At 29.0% G+C, this 21951-nt stretch overlaps 1 protein-coding gene across 1 annotated transcript; it reads left to right on the top strand.

Annotated features, from left to right (window-relative positions):
- Nucleotides 1-454: 454 nt before the first annotated feature.
- On the top strand, nt 455-14682 carry LOC139871153 (protein FAR1-RELATED SEQUENCE 9-like). Its single transcript, XM_071858891.1, has 7 exons — nt 455-503; nt 604-666; nt 11539-12448; nt 12830-13088; nt 13158-13733; nt 13993-14538; nt 14584-14682. Exons 1-7 carry the CDS (start codon nt 455-457, stop codon nt 14680-14682), a joined length of 2502 nt encoding a protein of 833 aa, XP_071714992.1.
- Nucleotides 14683-21951: the final 7269 nt, after the last annotated feature.

The raw sequence follows: 21951 nt of genomic DNA, 5'->3' as shown, positions 1-21951 counted from the left end.
TATATATATATATATATATATATATACATATATATATATATATATATACATATATAGTAGACCAATCCATGGATAAGCACTAAATGGGGTATAAACTGGATAAGTGAATATGGGCCTCACATTTCATATTTTTAATAAAAAAATTCAATTTATACTGAAAAAACGCGGAGGGGTATTTTCGGAATTTTACATTTTAATTTCGGTATATTTTATCTTTTCGCCTCGTTCATTCCTCTTCTGTTCGTTTTCTCTCTTCGTCATCAATATTCATCATCTTCATCATTAATCTTCAACATATATTCATCTATTCAACTAATCGTAGATTCAATTTCAATTGTTGATTCTTAATTTTGTAATTTCTACTTTTAACTTCAATCGTTCATCCTGTTACTTTTGATCTCTTTATTCATCATCAATATTCATCGTCTTCATCATCAATCTACAACATATACTCATGGATTCAACTTCAATCGCAGATTCAACTTCAATTGCTCAATCTGATGGTTACGTTCATTCGTATCCTCTTTTTTTGTTTTACTTAAATTAGTTTTATGTTTAAAATTAGGTTTAATTGATATACGTCGCTCGTTTCATTTTTTGCAGTTCATGTTATTACGAATTCGTCTAATGAATCAGCTGCTGATTCTGTTCCTGATACGTTTTCTAGTAAGTTTTTCATTCATCATTCATCATTCATCTGATATTTTTTATCATTCATCCAGTCTCTTTTTATGTTTATTGTTTTTCATATGAATTATATATGCATTTTGATCAATGATAAATGTAATTTTTCTGTTTAATATATATGTTTTGATTGATCAGTGAAATCTGCTTTTTTAGAGTTTTGTTGTATAATAAATGTTTTTTATAGACTTTTTTAGTGCTCTTTTGTTTTTGTTTTTGTTTTTGTTTTTGTTTTTGTTGTATGATAAACTATACGTAGTTTCATGTACTTTTGTACCATTCATTATGTATTTTTTAATCATTCATTATAACTGTAGGCAGTTTATAATATATGATGTGCGTAAGGGTGTATACAAAATAGTTATATTTTTACTACGAAATACGACGAAATATGATACAAGTTTTAATTAATTTATTTACAAATGGGATATACCTAAACTCTGCTACAACACTATAGGCAGTGTACCTAATCGTAGAGTAGTATAGTTTTTAGTAAGTCTGGTTCGTTCCACAGGGAGACGACTTATTTTACACTATATTTTAAACAACTATATTTGTACAAAATATATATTTTTATATATAATAATAATAATATAAAAGGGGGTTTACCGTTTAATGACCGGTTTGTCGATTTTTTATTTTAAGTCACAATTAAAACCTAATGAAAAATATAAATGACGATAATTTAAGTGCGTAAAATAAAATGCGATAAGAAATAAGATAAAATTATTATACTTATTTAAACTTCCGTAATCATGATGTTTGACTTTTTGATTTTAATTAATTATCCTGGGTTAATTGTCTTTTGTCCTGGATTATTTAATATGTCCATCTGGTTTTTGTCCATAACAGTCCATCAGTCATAAATAAAAAGTGCGAGTGTCCTCGTCAAATTATCCTTATATCCGAAGTCAAATATTCCAACTAATTGGGGACTTAAACTATAATTACACCAATTTTTCTTGTATGTAATTCACTCCTGTTTTAATAAGTCCATTGACTATTAATCCATTCCCGTGTCCGGTTATGTAACAACCCTCACTTTTCGACTTCTAAATTACTGAATTAACACTAGGGTTATATGTCTGACTATATGTATTAAGGGTTGTTATATACAATTAAATATTGATCGAATAGTAATTTTTAGTCAACAATGTACGCTTAAATAAATAATATATTATTAATTTATATAATTTGACATAATTTAACTAAGTATATAAACTTTGTATCACTTTTATTATTTAGGTAATGTATTATATATTTAACTATATAATAAATCCAATTATATATAAATGTAATAATATTTACAAACTTACTAAAACTATAGTTTAATAATTAAAATCATAATTATTATTAAAAATACAAAATACCGAATTATTTATTATTTTTATGCAAAATTTGTATTTATTAATTAAATAAAAAAATAAAAATAAAATAAAATAAAATATTCTTGACAAATATTCTTGGAAAAGCATTAAATCAATTTGTTTATTTATATAAAAAAAATCCTTAAAATAAATGAAAAATAAATAAATAAATAAATAAATAAATAAATTACTTTTTAATTAAAAATTGTAATGGAAAAACTACTTTTATTATTTTATTTTGTGCATTATCCCATGACCTAACATTTAATACTTTTTAATTTTAAAATCCCATTAAGAATTAAAATATTTCTTTTTCTTTTAATTATTTTATTCTTTTTACCTAATTTTTTCAAGTATAAATACCCCTCATTTCTCATTCAAACTCACACCAAAATTGCTCTCGTTTTCTCTTTGAAGAATTACTACTAGTAAGTATTCTTTTCTTACTTTTTATTTTTTTTTTACTTTTTACTTTTTACTTTTTTACCTTTTACTTTTTACTTTTTAATTTTTACTTCGGTTATTATTTTTACCGAAATATGTAAATAATGTTATAAATTATATGCAATTAAAAATAAAATAAATAACATGTATACACTATTACTATTACTAGCACCTATAACCTACTACTTATATTGTAACATAAAAACATTTTGGGATATGTATTAAAGATGTATAGGTCTTCGAACTTTCTTGACGAATGGTTTCTATGAGATTCTAGGCAGAGGGTTTGGATTTCCGATTTAAAGGGTCCTATGGCTCAAGCCCCTAGATCTAAATTAGCCATTCGAAGGGAAATGGGTGATTGGAAGCTTATCTAATATGGCAAGTATCCTAAAATGGAAAACACTGATAAAAGTAGAAACTCTCTAGTCATAGAAACTTAGTAAAATAAGAAACTTTCTAAAAATGGAAACTTTATAAAAATAGTAACTTACTAGGAATAGAAACTTAGTAAAACAAACTATACTTAAACACATACTTAAACTTAAACATGGGCAAAACACTTAACTACTCTTAAATGTCAATAGGTTGACTTTTCTGCTCACTCGTTCAACTCTTTATTCCGAGGAATAACTCTCTCTCGACTTACTAAGGTGAATTCATAGCCCCACTCTTTATTGCTAGCAAACTTATTTAACTTTTTGGGGTGAGATACATGCAAATGCTTTTATAACTGTTTTACTAAATGAATACAAATACTAAAACTGATTTTACGTGAGTTTATAGTTCCCTTTTAAACTTTTTACAATATATTTTTGGGCAGAGAATACATGCGCAACTTTTATAACTGTTTTACACGTAACAACTATTAAACTGTGATATGTTAGGCTATGACCAGCAAGCCCCCAACCGATAAGTATAAACGATAACTTGTTACGGGGTAAACTTGAAAGTCTAGTCTAAATACCAGTACTTACACGTATCAACTATTAAACTGTGATATGTTGGGCTATGACCAGCAAGCCCCCAACCGAAAAGTATAAACGATAACTTGACACGGGGTAAACTTGAAAGTCTAGTCTAAATATCAGTACCAACTGTTAAAACTATAATATACCCGGCTATGTCCGACTAAGTCCCTACTGTGATATTTTTAATTGCTGCGGCATTCTTAATTATTGGGGATAGGCCTATCGGGAGTAACGTCCCCGATACATTTGACTCAGTCTTTGTATTACTTGATAATTAAATTTAAACTGACAAGGACAGACACAACTTGTCATGGGGCAAACTTGAAGGTTTAGTCTAAATATCACGCATTGGCATAACTTTTTGATCCTGCGGGAGATCAACTTTACAAACTAAATCTTGTGGTCTAAAACAACGGTCAAACTTTTTGTTAAACCTATGAACTTCACTCAACCTTTTTGGTTGACACTTTAGCATGTTTTATCTCAGGTGCTGTTTGATTCAAGCTCTTATACTTACTGCTTATGTGATGCTACTTGGACATAGGATCAAGAGATATCGCATTTATTACTTCTGCATGTGAACATTTACGTTATTGTTATTCCTGTCATTGTAACGACATTTCATTTTCTGCTGCGTACTCATTAAAGTTAAATTCATCATTTAGTATTGTTCTCGTTTATTATAATATGTTGGTATGTTTTGATATTAGTGACGTTCCTTCCAGACCCTATTGGGAGGACGTTACAGGTTAAATGAACGATTATTAGTACTTATAAATATCCAGTCCATCGTTTCCGATCGAGTGTATATGGCTATTTATAGGTACGTCCAATTGTAAATCTTTATATTAAATTAACAAATTCTCATTCAATTTCCACAAGCCCAACTACCCCATCTTTAATATTTAGCCCAACATCATGATTACTTCAATTTAAATAAGCATAATAATAACTTAGTTACAAGACATTAATTTAAAAAGGAGAACATAACTTACATTGAGTATTTATCGCGTAGCTTTACACATACAGAACTTCGACTTTAAAACCCGTAAAATAACCTTTACATAACCCAAACTAATCTAATAAAAAACTAAACTAATATATATATATATATATATATATATATATATATATATATATATATATATATATATATATATATATATATTACAGAGGGAGTATTATTATTATTGTGTAATTATTCTGGCCGAATTCGTTGGTATTTATAGATGTGGCCAGAATTTTCAGCCCATGCGATCGCATGAAAAATGGCTTCCAGGCCATGCGATCGCATGGCCACCTGGATCCAGCCCACATGCCTTGTTTTCTAGCTTGTCGACGTTATTTAATATAATATATATAATATATAAATAATTTATATAATTATTTAAATATTATATTATATTCTTGTGCATAGTTGACTTGTAATTTTTGGTCCGTTGAGTCGGGTGTTGATAGTTGGCTCAGGTCCCGGTTTCGGATTTTCGAACATCCTTTCGTACTATTTAATATCTTGTACTTTGCGTTTTGCAATTTGTAATTTGCACAAAAAATTATTTTCCTTAACTCCCAAAATCCGCGTAAGTCTTTAACTCACTTTTAGTGGCACTTTTGAGTGCACTATGGCTTTAGTGGCACTTTTCAGGCTTTAGTGGCACTTTTTCTTCAATTCTTTAATCTTCGTACTTTGTCTTCACATTTATTTATTTAAACGATTACAACTTAAAAATAGAATAATTACAACTAAAAACTTTACATATTGGGATGATATTGCGACTAAATATATGTTCGTTTGGAGCACTATTAAATATCCCCACACTTGAGCGCTGCTTGTCCTCAAGCAATACAGAACTTGAAATTAAATCACACGAATCACTTCTTTATTCTTCACACTTTATACATTAGTGATTTTGATACGGCGGTATAAACAATGATAGTAACGATGTGGTTTACAGTCCCACATGACTATAAAATTTAGATCCTTAAGGAAATTGGATCTTTATGAAAACATTTGATCTTTTGAAAATTCATTCTAGCTTTTACCCTAGATAAGTTTTCCAGAATAACCCTTCACCGGTGTTTGCAAAATATTTTTGTGGGTTTTGTGGGTTTCAGATTTTAAAATTTTAGCTCAAAACTTGCGATTTTGTGTCACCCACTTGCTAACCTTGTATTAGGAAAGCACACGTCCAGTATACTTGCTCTGTATATTACCTTTCGGTAAACTACCGTCCGGTTGTAAAGGAAAGCGTTGAACAAGCAACTGTTAAGGCAATGTCTAATGACATGCAGATGTTCATGGTCTAAAACGTGTCGGATGCAATTACTATCATTTGTAGGAGCAATAGTAAAGATCACCCTATAGTTTTTCGGTCTGGCACAAGGTCCTGTCTTCGACCATGGTATGCAACCACCGTTCTTACAGTTGACACCCGATTTTGTTCAGGTGACCTAATGAATTCCATGTGAATTCCTAGGATTTTACGTTCAATGGTAATGAACGCATTGAAAATAGATTTTCAGAAAACAAATCGGTTTTAATTTGATCAAAATATTTTCTCGTTCAAGCTCGAGTTTAGATTTCATCGAATTCCATGAGTTTGTAATTCTCAATCTTTAAAGTCAATCTCAAGGATTGAGTAATATCAGGCTTAAATGCTGATTTTTTAATCTTTAAGGAGATTATCCTTTCTGGAGGTCTGATTCATTAGTCTTATCAAGCTAATTTGCACGGCGCCCTCCCCATTTTACGAGACAGATCCTCTCATGGTTAGGATAAGTCTGACCACTTGGCGACCCTGTTTGATGCTGAGGTCCGTAGATTTCCTGCTAATTTTAGAGATGACTTTTCTAGATTTTTCGTCAACCTACAGCTGGTCTGGACGACAACTTCTTGACCTAAATCAAGAAGCGCGTGTCTTTTTCGGAAGACTTTACTTCCTTTTAATGATGGAATTGATTCATCGTGTAGATCCATCTTTTCTTTTATCTTTATTATAATATTGCGGGTAAAACAGTTAGTCCAAAATAAAAGCACCTGCAATAACTTTACAGACACATGTGATAGATAGTTTTTTAATTGAATAACTTGGTACATTCTCCTCACACTTAGTTTCTTTCTTTGCCTTTTTATTCTCATTTATTCCATTTTAAATGAATTCAAGTGTTTTAGGGTGTTTCTCATTTTATGTCCTTTCCGAGGTAACGATAATTTCGGTATTAACACCTAGTTTTCATCGTTCATAAATATGTATAAACATGATTTTGAATTCATTTATTTGAAAATTTTTAAAATTTTCACAAAATTTGGCAAATAAACCAAGTGCAAACTCGAGAGAATTTATAATCCTTCCCCACACTTGAGATCATGTAATGTCCTCCTTTGCATTTAATCAGACTATAATTATAAATTCACGAGGGTGATAAGTGTAGAAAAGTGATTAAAAATACCTAGTTTGTAATTACAAAGATCGTCGAATGATAGATGGCGCGCCTCATCGTTCATTCCTTCTTGTTTTATCACACATGTTTTTCTTCAAAAACGGTTGCTTTTCTGAACTGTTTGCTAATCTTTGAAATTGCGTCTTTTACCCTAACTTATTATGCATGTTTATTAACGAGTTATGCACTAACCCGAACCCCGAATTTAACGTTAAGTGGGGTTAGACTTCCCCATACTTAGCTAACGACATGTGAAGTCGGTAGAATAAGTTCCACGAATTAAAATAGTGAGCCAATTATTTACATCTCGGGTGGTATAAAATATATCAATGGGTTTAAAGTTTAGACCCACCCGATCGTCACTACTTAATTCTTTTTTAAGTGTAGCTTTTAGTAAATGGATATGTCTCTTTTCTGGTTCTTGGTCAAATGGATCGATATACACCGACATACATATTTCTATAGGGTGGACAATTCCTAACATTTCCTTCCGTTTATTCTCGGGATCAAGGTTTTCACCTCTATTACTCAATTGGGTGAAATTCGAGGTGTCAATATCTATTACAGCTTGTAGTTCATCTTTGGTAGATGACTCGTCTATTGAGAATATTGGGTTGGAAGGTTGTGGAATGATGAATTTCGGGATCGAAGCAAATTCTTCTTCATTAATGGTACTTATCGGTCCCACCATTTTGGTCTCGGGGGTAAAATTTTCAATGTTATCGTTTTCCCAAGAGTACCAATTTGTCACCCTTACTTCTTCTTCTTCTTCATCCATTGATGGATCGTTGATTTCGTCGGTAGAGGTTAATGTGTCGATATGTTGTGAAATTGGTAAAGCTGAATAAAAAGTATCATCGGGATAATTGGTGATTTCGGAGCTCTCGAATTCATCAAAATTCGATGATATGAGATTTTCTTGCACAATACTCCTCATATCAACAGGTGTGTAATCTGATAGAGTTTCAGCTTGCCGATTTACAAACTGTCTCATTTGTTCGTTTTGAGCATCGAGTTCTTCGAGTTTGATTTTCATATTGTCTAAAAGATTTTCAGACACATAATGTTCCTCGTCTTCTGGTTATTGAGTTTGGATATATTCTTGGGAATAATCCCAATTTGAATTGTATTCTTCATAATCATTCCATTCAGGTTCTATGGGTGCATAATTTTCCATAGGAACGTAATAATAACATTCCCATGTTGAGTGATAATCTCCACAGATTTCACAACCAGTTATTGTTTCGTCATTCGTGATCCAAGATTGACCGAACGAATTGTCATCAACACCCATTTGAGAGTATTGATTAAATTGATTTTGGATGTCATAAAGAGTTTCCAAGATATTTTCGAGGTTTTCCATACTACACTTATTACCAAATTTTAGGTACAATGTGGTGCATTTATTAATTATCCTATTAGTTATAAAATAAAAAAAAAATTATACAAGTTATCAAATTAATAGACTTTTCTGATTTTGCCCACATTTCGAATAGCCAATAGATGCAGCAGGTAGCCAGGACCCTTTAAATTGGAAGCCCACAACTCGCGACTAACAAATCCAACTATTACTACGAACCAGAAAATTTTGGATGTCTATCAATTTAACCACTTAAAATAATTTTTCGTCAAAATTTTGAAAAAAAAATAATCTATGTCCTAAAAACTAGAGCGTCGAGAAATAAGAAAGAAAAAGAGCGCGTCGAAAAACGTCGAAAAATAAAATTCGAAAAATAATAATAAAATGCAGCGTCGAAACTTAAGAGTCTAAAAACTAAATCTAAAAAGTTGCGCCTAAAGGTATTAAAGCTTAAAAGGAAATCTATATCCAAAATGGCAATAACTTAAAAAGTACAAAAATTTATAAAATATTAAAGCGATAAGCGACGTCGTAAAATTCTAAGGCGCCTAAATCTTAATCTAAAGAAAAAGCACTTATGGGATTTTACGGCAAAACCTAAAAATCTAGAAATATAAAATAACTACGGCAAAAACTAAGTTTAAAACTAATTACGAACGATAAATATACAAATATTTAAAATATACAAATTATAAAAAAAAATGATAAACTTACAATTTTTATATAAATATTATTTTTATATTATTATTTTATAAGAGTATTAACTCTTTTAATTTAATAAAACTAAATTAAAACTTAATATTACAAATAATAATAAAATTATATATTTAATTAAAACCCTAAATTAATTAAATAATATTAATTAAAAATAAACCCTATGCGTAATAAATGCTGTGATCAGAACTGTCAGGCCACCCCATGCGATCGCATGGGGTTTTGGCTTTTAATCCATGCGATCGCATGGAACACGAGTCCAGGTTTTTTTTTTAAATTTTATATTGTTTTTCAAAAAATTATATACAACTATATTTTTACAAATATTTATTAAAAATATAGCGTTTCGCCGAGTACTCGGCAGCGGCGCCAAAAACTTGATGTGCGTAGGGATGTATACAAAATAGTTATATTTTTACTACGAAATACGACGAAATATGATACAAGTTTTAATTAATTTATTTACAAATGGGATATACCTAAACTCTGCTACAACACTATAGGCAGTGTACCTAATCGTAGAGTAGTATATTTTTTAGTAAGTCTGATTCGTTCATCAGGGAGACGATTTATTTTACACTATATTTTAAACAACTATATTTGTACAAAATATATATTTTTATATATAATAATAATATAAAAGGGGGTTTACCGTTTAATGACCGGTTTTTCGATTTTATATTTTAAGTCACAATTAAAACCTAATGAAAAATATAAATGACGATAATTTAAGTGCGTAAAATAAAATGCGATAAGAAATAAGATAAAATTATTATACTTATTTAAACTTCCGTAATCATGATGTTTGACTTTTTAATTTTAATTAATTATCCTGGGTTAATTGTCTTTTGTCCTGGATTATTTAATATGTCCATCTGGTTTTTGTCCATAATAGTCCATCAGTCATAAATATAAAGTGCGAGTGTCCTCGTCAAATTATCCTTATATCCGAAGTCAAATATTCCAACTAATTGGGGACTTAAACTATAATTACACCAATTTTCCTTGTATGTAATTCACCCCTGTTTTAATAAGTCCATTAACTATTAATCTATTCCCGTGTCCGGTTAAATGAACGATTATTAGTACTTATAAGTATCCTGCCCATCGTGCCCGATCGAGTGTATATGGCTATTTATAGGTACGTCCAATTGTAAATCTTTATATTAAATTAACGAACTATCATTCAATTAAACAAATATAAAGCCCATTAATATCCCACAGTCTAATTTTCACAAGTGTCATTCTTTTGTCCAAACCCCAATTATGGTACAAAGCCCAATTACCCCATCTTTAATATTTAGCCCAACATCATGATTACTTCGATTTAAATAAGCATAATAATAACTTAGTTACAAGACATTAATTTAAAAAGGAGAACATAACTTACATTGAGTATTTATCGCGTAGCTTTACACATACAGAACTTCGACTTTAAAACCCATAAAATAACCTTTACGTAACCCAAACTAATCTAATATAAAACTAAACTAATATATATTATATATATATAATATATATATATATATATATATATATATATATATATATATATATATATATATATATATATATATATATATATATATATATATATATATATATATATATATATATATATATATATATATATATATATATATATATATATATATTACAGAGGGAGTATCATTATTATTGTGTAATTATTCTTGCCGAATTCGTTGATATTTATAGATGTGGCCAGAATTTTCAGCCCATGCGATCGCATGGAAAAATGGCTTCCAGGCGATGCGATCGCATGGCCACCTGGATCCAGCCCACATGCCTTGGTTTCTAGCTTGTCGACGTTATTTAATATAATATATATAATATATAAATAATTTATATAATTATTTAAATATTATATTATATTCTTGTGCATAGTTGACTTGTAATTTTTGGTCCGTTGAGTCGGGCATTGATAGTTGGCTCAGGTCCCAGTTCCGGATTTTCGAACGTCCTTTCGTACTATTTAATATCTTGTACTTTACGTTTTGCAATTTGTAATTTGCACAAAAAATTATTTTCCTTAACTCCCAAAATCCGCTCAAGTCTTTAACTCACTTTTAGTGTCACTTTTGAGTGCACTATAGCTTTAGTGGCACTTTTCAGGCTTTAGTGACACTTTTTCTTCAATTCTTTAATCTTCGTGCTTTGTCTTCACATTTATTTATTTAAAAGATTACAACTTAAAAATAGAATAATTACAACTAAAAATTTACATATTGGGATGATATTGCGACTAAATATATGTTCATTTGGAGCACTATCAATATATAACATTCATAATTTGTTTTTCTTTCATCATTATGTAACATTTTAATCTAATTATTGTATGAATTTTTTTTATTATTCATCGTAAACTTTATGTTGTTTCATTTTTTTTTCTCATTCATCATGTATCATTCATCATTCATCATTCATTCTTTATCATTTATGATTCATCATTCATCATTCATGCTTCATCATTTATGATTCATCAATAATCATTCATCATGTAATTTATAACTATTTTTATTGTATTTTTCTTTTATAGGCACCAACTCTGTCTGTAGAAATTATTTTTTGTCTTCTTATGAGGATGAAGGTCCTGATGGAAAGAAATTGTGGTTTCCTAATGTTCCAGATCATTTTAATCCTGTTATTGGTTCCGTGCTTAGATCATGGGAAGATTGTTTATATTTTTATGACTTATATGCTGAGGCTGCTGGGTTCAATATTAAGAAAGCTTCTGAAAATAAAGATGAAGATGGTTCAGTTATTTACCAAGTTTATAGGTGTAATAGGGCAGGTCGTCCTGCCCCAAAAGCTCTTATTCCCCCTGCTATTGTTAATCCACCTGTTATTGTCAATGCATCTCAATCTGCCCCTGATCCTCATTCTTCCATTCCTGATAAATCTACAAAGCGAAAGCATCAGCGTAGGAAAGTGTCTAACCATAAATCTTCTAGTATTAAGGTTGAATGTGAAGCTTACATTAGATTCAAACTTATTGAGGGTAAGATTGTTATTTTTAAGTTTTTTGAGGGGCATAGTCACAAACTCATAACTGAAAGGAATAGGAATTTGTTGAATAAAAGGAGGAAGTTGGATCCTGAACACATGGAATTTCTTTTCAAACTCAGTACTCGATCAAATATGGGTGGATTTAAAGCTCACACACTTTTTAGTGCTCTTAGTGGTGGTATTGATAATGTTGGTCCTTTGCCTGTAGATTTCAATAATTTTCATCATGATTTGATCCAATCTCTAGGTGATATTGATGCACATATTGCTATTGAACAACTGCTTATGAAGAAAAATACTTTACCTAACTTCAGTGTCGAGTATTATTGTGATCATAATAATTTTTTACGTGGGGTTTTTTGGGCTGATAATATTTCTAAGTTGAACTACAAAGAGTTTGGTGATATTGTTGGATTTGATGCTACATATGGTACAAATATGTAAGTTTTCTGTAATTCGTATCACATTATTTTTGTTATTTATCATTCTATTTTTATCATTCAACACTTTATTTTTATCATTCATTTTTCATCATTCATCATTCATCATTCATCATTCATAATTTCATCATTCATCATTCATCATTGATTTTTCTCATTCATATTGACAGATTACTTATTTTTCTTTTTTTTATCCTAAACTTGCATTTTATTTTGATCATAAATTAACTAAATAATTATTATTTAAGACATTATTCATTCATAATATCATTCATTAAACATTAAAAACATTACTGAATGATTGAAATACTTTATTTTTATCATTCATCTTATAATTTTTATGTTTTTATATGATTTTTTATTACTGATTTTTTATTATAGGTATAACATGGTTTTTGTACCTCTCACTGGAGTTGATAACCATAAGAAGCTTGTTATTTTTGGAGCTGCTTTATTAGCTAGTGAAAGCATAGAATCGTTTAGTTGGTTTCTTGATTATTTTCTCAAAGTTTTTGTGACTGAACCGGGCTTAGTGTCCACTGATCAAGACCCAGCAATGTTGGAGGCTATTAAAATAAAGTTTAAGACTGCGCAGCATCGGTTATGTATGTGGCATATCAGTCAAAAACTTGAAAAAAGGGTAAATTTTCTAGTTTAATTCATGTTTTGATATCATTCATTTGTTTTATATTATTTTTTTGTTTTATAGGTTGGTCGTGAGTTGTTTTCAAATAAAGATTTTCGTAAGCAAATGAACAACATATTCCGGAATCAAGAGTTGAATGCTGAAAAGTTTGAAAAGTGTTGGCAACATGTTTTAGATGAATTTAGCTTGCATGATGTCAATTGGTTTAAAGATATGTATGCTATGAAGGAGAAGTGGATACCGTGTTTTTTCCAAGATACACCAATGGCTGGATTGATGAGAACGTCATCACTTTGTGAGAGTGAAAATTCATTCTTTATAAAATGCAAGAACAAGCATTCTAAATTGGTGGAGTTTTTTTCACGATTCGATGTTGTAGTTGAAAAGCAGCGCCATAACAACACGGTTCTCGAGTTTGAAATGGATAATAGATCTATTAATTATGTTATCAATAAGCTAATTGAGTTGCATGCTAGGGATTTTTATACACCAACCATGTTTCTGTTAGTTCAAGAAGAAATATTTCAGTCTTCTATCTCTTGTGTGCAAATCAGCTCAACCATTGTAGAGAATGAAGACAAACAATTATGTGTAATTGAAGAGAAATTTCCTCTTCCTCATCTAAACTGGAAATATAGGGTCAGCTTTCACTTCATATCTTTTTAAAATTTTCCTAATCTGATTACTTACATTTTTTTGTTTTAATATATTTTTAGGTTTAATTTATTTATTTTTTTCTTTCAGTATATTTGTCATTCATCATATTTTTTTTTTGTTATTATATGTTTTTGTCATTCATCTTTTTTCATTCATTATCTTTTTTTGTCATTCATCTTTTTTTCATTCATTATGTTTTGTTATTCATCTTGTTAACTTTTTAATTTCCTCTTTTTTTTAGGTTACTTTTGATGTTAAAACTGCTGAAGCCAATTGTTCGTGTTTGCTTTTTACACGTGAAGGTCGTTTATGTAGGCACATATTTTATGTGTATCATGTTCATGATGTTATTGCTATCCCTATGGTTCATTTGTTGAGGAGGTGGTCAAAGGAGGTATCTGAAATATTTAATTCCATTTTCGTATATTCTGATGATAAGTCTAAATCCAAAAAGATTATCAATCACGTTTTCAACAAGCTTAGGAAGGTTTCCTCTTTATATCGAGATGATCCAGATAAACTTGTTAGTTTTAGAGATAAGTTTGATGTATTAATTGGCAATTTTCTTGGTTCTACTTCTGATGAGCCTTCTACATCTACTAGAGGTGAACATATTAATAGACTATGGGGATTCTCTAAACCAGTCAATTCGAATATCCGTGCTCCGGAGAATATTAGAAACAAAGGTCAACGTAGATCAAATCGGATATTGTCTTCCAAAGAAGTGGCTGTTAAGAAACATGTTAAGACAAGAGCTTGCAAGCGTTGTGGTATTCATGGTCACAATGTTCGGACTTGTAGTACTGACCTCACTTAACTACATAATTCAAAGAATAAAGGAAAAAATGTCATTGACTTTGAATTAGAAGACGAAAGTGAGGAAGATGATGAAGACCTTGCATATGAAGATGAAGATTCTGATTCTGATTAATTGTTAATGTTTTTATCTTTTTTATAATTTTCTATATGTTTTTATACTGCTACTCTTTTTTAGTATAATTTTCTGTGAAAGTAGATTACGAGGTATTTTTTAAGTTTTGGATCATTCATTAAAGCATTTTATTATTCATTTTTTTTAATCACTTGTCATAAATTTTATCATTCATTATATTGTTTATCTTGTTTTTAGTCATTCTTAGCTCTTTCTTTTTATTTATCAGATTTATTTTATTATTTATCACGTTCTTTTTATCATTCATCGCGTCATTTTAATCATTCATCTTGTCATTTTAATTATTCATCATCTCATTTTTATCATTCATTACAACATTTTCATCATTCATCACCTACTTTTATCATTCATCATCTTCTTTTATCATTCATATTGTTTTCCATCAGTCATCATCTCTATTTTATCATTCATCATCTCTTTTTTATTATTCATATTGTTTTCCATCATTTATCACCTTATTTGTTTTCAACTTTTTGTCCTTCATCATCTACTTTTTTCATTCATTTTAATTTTTTATCATTCATCACCTCCTTTTTTCATTCATCTTGTTTTTTAATCATTCATCAACTCCTTTTTATCATTCATCTTTTCAAGTTTTTTTATCAAAATTAAAAGATGAATCGTTATGATTACTAAAATCATTTTGTAACAGTACAATTACTGTATGTTTTTAGTAATCATTTATATCTTTTTAAATCATTTTGTTTTAAAAAAATTAGTTTAAATTCATAATATTACAATCTAATAATCCATTTTTGTTATCATGAATAATAATCTATCGTTATTTTAAATTCATAATCATTTATATCTCATTTTCAATCTATCATTCATCGTTTATGAATTTTTCTAACATATCACAAACATTCATCATAAAACTTTCAATCATTCACCAAACATATCATTCATTGTTCCATTTTCCATCATTCAGGAAACAAACATTTAGTTTGTACAAAATAAGCATCAAACAAACACTGGTTTAAGACATTGATGTTCACTATTTGTCAAAACACAGTTCCAAAATATTTCATTTAATCACCTGAATTCTTCTTCTATTCCAAGACATCACTGACCTTTTTTAAAACCTTGAATTAATTGTCTCTTTATAATTCTTCTCTTCTTTCTTTAGGTTCTCTTCTTTCTCCTTTTCTGAATGAGTTGCTTCATAGGTATTGCACTTTTCCATCCACTCATTCATAGATTTATTCGTAGGATGTGTTAAAATCTTCACTCCATATTTCACACGCAATTCGTTCAACTGTTTTATTTGACCTGGTCCTTCTTTAAAGAAACCGCTATTCCATTTAGGATCTCCCATGTATGTTTCCATGTGACGCATCACGAAAACACCACAGTCTATATCGTTTGTTTTTGTGCTCCATGCCAGTGGTACCACGTTTACTTTGCATCCCATTTTTTCAATTGGATTTCCTTGATCTTTTAGATACTGTTTAAAAATCAATCCCTAAAAACAATATATTCTCTTAGTTAAGTATTAAACATTTTAGTAAAACAAACTACCTATATTTAAACACGATGGTTATCAATAATTTAATAAATATCAATTTTATCTATACTTTTTTTTATCATTCATCATAATTATACGCAGTTTTTTTAACACCTAATATTCTATCATTCATGATATACTATAAGCAGTAATATGTATATTTTCTATCATTCATCTGTATTTTTAGTATTCATCATAACTATCTGCAGTTTTTTAACATATAATGTTCATATTGTTTTTATCATTCATCATAAACTATATGCAATTATATATAGTTATTGAAGTAACATTTCATAGTTTACTTACCACATTTGTTGGTATTTTGCCATACTTGTTTTCGTATATAACTTCTTTTCCTGAATTGTCAATCACATCAAGGATTCCAGTCTTCATGTGTGCACAGATCAGATAAAAGTGATCAGATTTGCAGATTGGAAACATCACCTGTATTGATTTTTTTTATATCAGTTTATATGAAATATAATTCTTCATTTTAATATGAAATATGTAAATATATAATTTTTATTTGTCATTTTTTTCATACCAGATCATATGAACTGAAATTCCTTTTTCCTTCATCATCTTTCACAAAATTAAGTACATTGGCATTGAATTCTTCTTGGTCTGATTTGGTTGGCTTACTCTTCATCAACATCTCTATTCTCTACATGGTGAATAATATCAAGTTAGTTTATAAATTATAAAAAATATTTTCAAACATATGATATAAAATAAATCATGAATGATATCTATTCATTTAATTTATTCATTTATATTGAAATGATTGAATATTTTTTTAAAACTTACAATAAAACTTGTTGGCATGAAGTATCTTTTCAGAGAATTATCTGAAGCATGCTTTTCTTCATCATTCAGGATCGATGACCGAACATCAATTACTGGTGCATGAACAGCTATCCGATAGAATAGACTAGCCATGGGCATTGGGAAACATGCTACTGGATAATCACAAGTGTATACAAAATTGCTGGAAAAAAAAATAGATATATGAAATTATGTTAATTTTATCATTATATATGTCACTATTCTGTTAACTTTTAGTTGTGTTTTTTTAATACGTGAATGATAATATATAAAAGTATACTTACTAATCATCCTGCAGAAAAGATTTGAAGTATCTTGCAATTTTCTTCTCTTCCTTCTCAACTTTTGATTTGATGTTCACCTGTCGTTCATACCAGGGTGATTTGTACGCTGCTGCTAAACGAGTTTCTCGTTTCTCTTTTCCTTTCATGCCCTCTTCATCATTTACATTTTTATTTATATCTTTCAGGATCTCAGCTATCATAACAACCCCCTCTTCAACTTGTTTATTTTTTTCATTACCATCCTCCTTATCCAATGCTTTATTAGTTACCTTAATTAAACATTTATTATAGTTAGCTCTTATCATATAATAAATAATTATTCTTATTGTCTACCTCATTATTATTCTCTTTATTTCTTTCTTCAACATCTGTAACTTTCAACTGTTCACTAGCATCTACCAGCTTATTCAATCCATCAACATTCACCTGAATTAAACGTTGATTATAGTATAGTTTTTATCATATTGTTTTTATTAATAATTATTCTTTATATTATTTCATTAATATTATCTACCTCAGTTCTATTCTCTTGTCTTCTTTCTTCAACTTCTTTGACATTCACTTGTGCACTAGCATCAACATTCACCTGAATTTAAACGTTGATTATAGTATAGTTTTTATCATATTGTTTTTATAAATAATTATTCTTGATATTTTTTCATTAATATTATCTACCTCAGTAGTATTCTCTTTTCTTCTTTCTTCAACTTCTTTGACAATCACTTGTGCACTAGCATCAACTTCTTCATCTAATTCTTCAGTATTCACCTGAAATAAATATTGATTATAGTTATAGTTTTTATCATATTATTAATAATTATTTTTGTTATTTTTTACTAATATTTTTTTATCTACCTCTGTATGAATCACATTATTCCTTTGTTCACTAGCAACATTCTTTTCATTCAAACAGTTAGCATTCACCTGAAATAAAGAATTATTCATTGTTGACATTCATCATATAATAAACAATGTTTGTATTGTTTCAGTTTATTCCTTTTAGTTCTTTTACCTCCCTTTCTTCAACTTCTTGCTCATTCTCAGCTTCTATGTTATTCTCATTTGCACTTGTTTCCTGCATCTCTTTTTCTCCATCATCATTATTATTTTCTTCTTCACTTTCGATTTCAAAATCCCTTATTGGTGACATTTTATCATCATCATTCCTTTTTTCTGGGGTGTTTACATCTGACCAAAATTCCTCTGGATCATCTAAGACTTCAATCATCTTTGTTATCCCCAACCGAATCTTCTGATTATTTGGGAATTTTTCTAATCTCTTTTTGTTTCTGATTGCAACCTTTTTAATCAGGTTTAAGTCTTTTTCAATCCCATCTTCACATTCCTACATTTTATTATATTAAAGTATCAGTTTAATACAATATGATTTTTATATACATGAAACATTGTATTAAAATCAACTTTTATCATGTATATAAACTGAAATTTTATATTTCTATTTGTATTGTATTTACTAATTTAAATTTTAATATGAAAGATTTTTTTTTACCTTCTCAAGTTCTTCAGCTTCATCACTTCGATTATTTGATTCCTCACTTTCTTCATTCGCTATCTCATTTGCTATGTTTTCTTCTTCTTCTTCTTCTTCTTCTTCTTCTTCTTCTTCTTCTTCTTCTTCTTCTTCTTCTTCTTCTTCTTCTTCTTCTTCTTCTTCTTCTTCTTCATCATCATCATCATTCTCTCTTTCATCGTCTCTTTCATTCGCTATGTCCACAAATTCCACTTTTCCAAATTCTTCTTGTTTTATTTCTTCTGTTTCCCTCTGTTTCAACATTTTTGTTGTCCAAATCGATAATGTCGTACCTTTATTCGGTAACTCCATGTTTGCAATCCTTGTCGCTTCCACATAATGCAACTGTAATTTTACATTATCAGTTTCCATGATTTTTAGTTACTATGTTTTGATGAATCATATAAAACAAAATGAATGACCATAGGGAGGTGATGTATTGAATAAAAACAAGATGAATGAATTTTTTTTTGTGTGAGTGATGAATGATACAAAATGAGATGATGAATGATAAAATATGGGTTATGAATTATAAATTTTTCTGATTAATCATTAAATTTTTTAACATTCATCATTTATTTTTTACAATATTTTTATTTTTATTCAATATATACATAATGAAGAATGTTATTTGCATAGTGTACTTACAATTAAAACTATGATGGATCCTAAAAACCATATCGTTTCGTTTGATTGGCTCCACAATATCTTGCTCTTTATCAACCGCTCTAAAATAAAACCGCACCAATCATATTTACTTACATCTTTTACAGTTGGAAAGTTGCCAATTAATAATTGGTTCGCGGTTCCCATTTGATTGATTTCCACCATGGTTGTAGAAAATAAAACGATGAAATTTAGGAAGAACTCTATTCCAACTTCATTTGAGCTTACCATCTTATCGTGAATTTCTTTAAATCTCACATCTGTTATCCCTGCGTACTGTTTTCTCCAAACGCTTTTTGTTGTATTATTTTTTGGAGGCTTTTTGAATACCATAATCTGCTTTTCACCTATTGGAAATCCAAACAACCTATGGATACTTTCTCTTGTAATAGGAATTGTTCCCTTTTCAAACTCCATTTGGCTTGTTTCAGGGTTGAAAGCATTGACACAGAAATAAGCAAGTTTCTTCAGAATTTCCTTTATATTCATTTTTAGCAGTTTCTTGAATCCTAATAACTCAACTCTATGCTTCTGTTCCTTCGTCATTTTCTCCATAACTAAGCACAATGTTCTTGGAGACATCCTGGTTTTCAGTTTCTTAAACTGTTCGGATTCTTCATTCACTATTCTTTTGGTTTTCCCTGTTTTTCTTTTGTCCGTTTTACTTCTCTTAGCAGATTTATCTGTATTTCATATTTTCAACAATAATTTTTTAATTTAAATTATTCTATGATGAGAAATAATTAATTTCAAAAATATATGATGAATTATCCAAACATAACAATATATATGTACCTGCATTCTTGTTTTGAAGTCATGCATCAGATCTTGATCGCTTAATGTTTTTTCCAGTTTTCCTTTGTTGAACGCAGTACATTGCATCATCGTCTGTGCTGCTTTCTTCATCTGTTAATGATTAAGTATATTTAATTTTGAAACCGATTAATTTTCATTTTGTAATTGAAGTATTGAGCATTCATTAAACATTTATCAAGCACTTATCATTCATCAAAACATTTTTAACTAATCAAACAATTTCCATTACTTTATTAATATTTATTTATAATCAAATACTTATAATGCATTTAATTTCTAGGTCGATATTAAGTTGTTTTTTCATCTTACCTTGTTTGTATTCTTCTTCCTCATCTTCTGATTCTGTACCTTCATCAATATCAGCTTGTTTTTCACATTGCTCTTCTATATCATTCTCCTCCTCATCCGTGTTACTATTTTCACTACTTTCATATTCCTCTTCAGTAACTTTTTTCCCATTATTGTAGCTGATGGTAACAAAAAACTCCAACATCAACACATTATTTATCAACAAATAATTCATCATTCATCATTCATCATTCATTATTCATCATTCATCATAATTACAACTAAATATTTTTTTATTTTAAGCATTCTATATCAAACATCAAACCTAAATAATATCATTTTACAAAATATATAGTGTAAGCACATGCATCCTGTTAATCTATTATTTTTATGTGATAAAAAATGATAAACAACATTAATAAATATTATAATCATCATTCATTCATTATAAAAAAATATACATATATATTTAATAATTAATATACCTGCAGTATTTCCTAGTTTAAGCTTCACTTTGAGATTATCTGTAAATAAACAACAAATAAACAGTTACGAATACATTTTTTTAGTATAATATTTACATATTAAACAAAATTTATTTGTGGTTACTACCTTTTTTGGTTTTCGGTTCGTTATTTTTCTCCATTTTTGCTTCGTCTTCTTTTGAGCTTTCTCTTTAATCAGAGATTCAATCTATTTTAAGCAGTTCAAGCTTCTAGTTGTTTTTAATTAGGGTTTTCTTTTTGATTGAGCTTTTTTGAGAGAGAGAGAGAGAGAGAGAGCTATACAAGTGACAAATGAAGTATGAAATTGAATGAATGATTAATTTGGGGTTTTTGTGATGGTCACGTGAGGTTGGATCACGTGACTTCTATTTTTTTTCTTTTTGAATTTTTTATTAATACTCCAAATATATTTATAAAGGTATTGGATCAGTTAAAAAAAATTTGGGATTCAAAATTTTTTGAATTTTATATATTTTGAAATTTAAAATATTTTGAATTTCAAAATATTTTATTCTCTCTCTATATATAGTTTCATCGTTTATCTCCAAAAACATAATACTGTATTAATAATAAAAAAAAAACCCAACCCTAAATATGGCACAACCGTCATCTCCACCACGTTCACCATCTCCAGAAATTCTGATTCCACCATTTCATGTTTACAATGAAATGGATAAACAATTCGTTGTCAAAACCGTGAAGGTCATCAACAACAAGAAAAGAAACTTGAGCGAGCTTTATGAGAAGCACAAAAATTATCAAAAAATCTATCAAAGCATCATTGACGTGAAAGAAAGTTATAAGAAGATTGTTGATAATGAATTTTAT

The sequence above is a fragment of the Rutidosis leptorrhynchoides genome, chromosome 10 (assembly GCF_046630445.1).
Source record: "Rutidosis leptorrhynchoides isolate AG116_Rl617_1_P2 chromosome 10, CSIRO_AGI_Rlap_v1, whole genome shotgun sequence".
Classification (NCBI taxonomy): Eukaryota; Viridiplantae; Streptophyta; class Magnoliopsida; order Asterales; family Asteraceae; genus Rutidosis; species Rutidosis leptorrhynchoides.
The sequence above is the reverse complement of the archived record's forward strand: the minus strand, read 5'-3'. Positions and strand labels throughout refer to the sequence as shown.

Coding starts and splice junctions, on each gene's coding strand:
- LOC139871153 (XM_071858891.1), top strand. CDS start 455: ATGGATTCAACTTCAATCGCAGATTCAACTTCAATTGCTCAATCTGAT. Junction 504..603: donor TTCAATTGCTCAATCTGATG/GTTACGTTCATT, acceptor CATTTTTTGCAG/TTCATGTTATTACGAATTCG. Junction 14,539..14,583: donor GTGGTATTCATGGTCACAAT/GTTCGGACTTGT, acceptor CATAATTCAAAG/AATAAAGGAAAAAATGTCAT.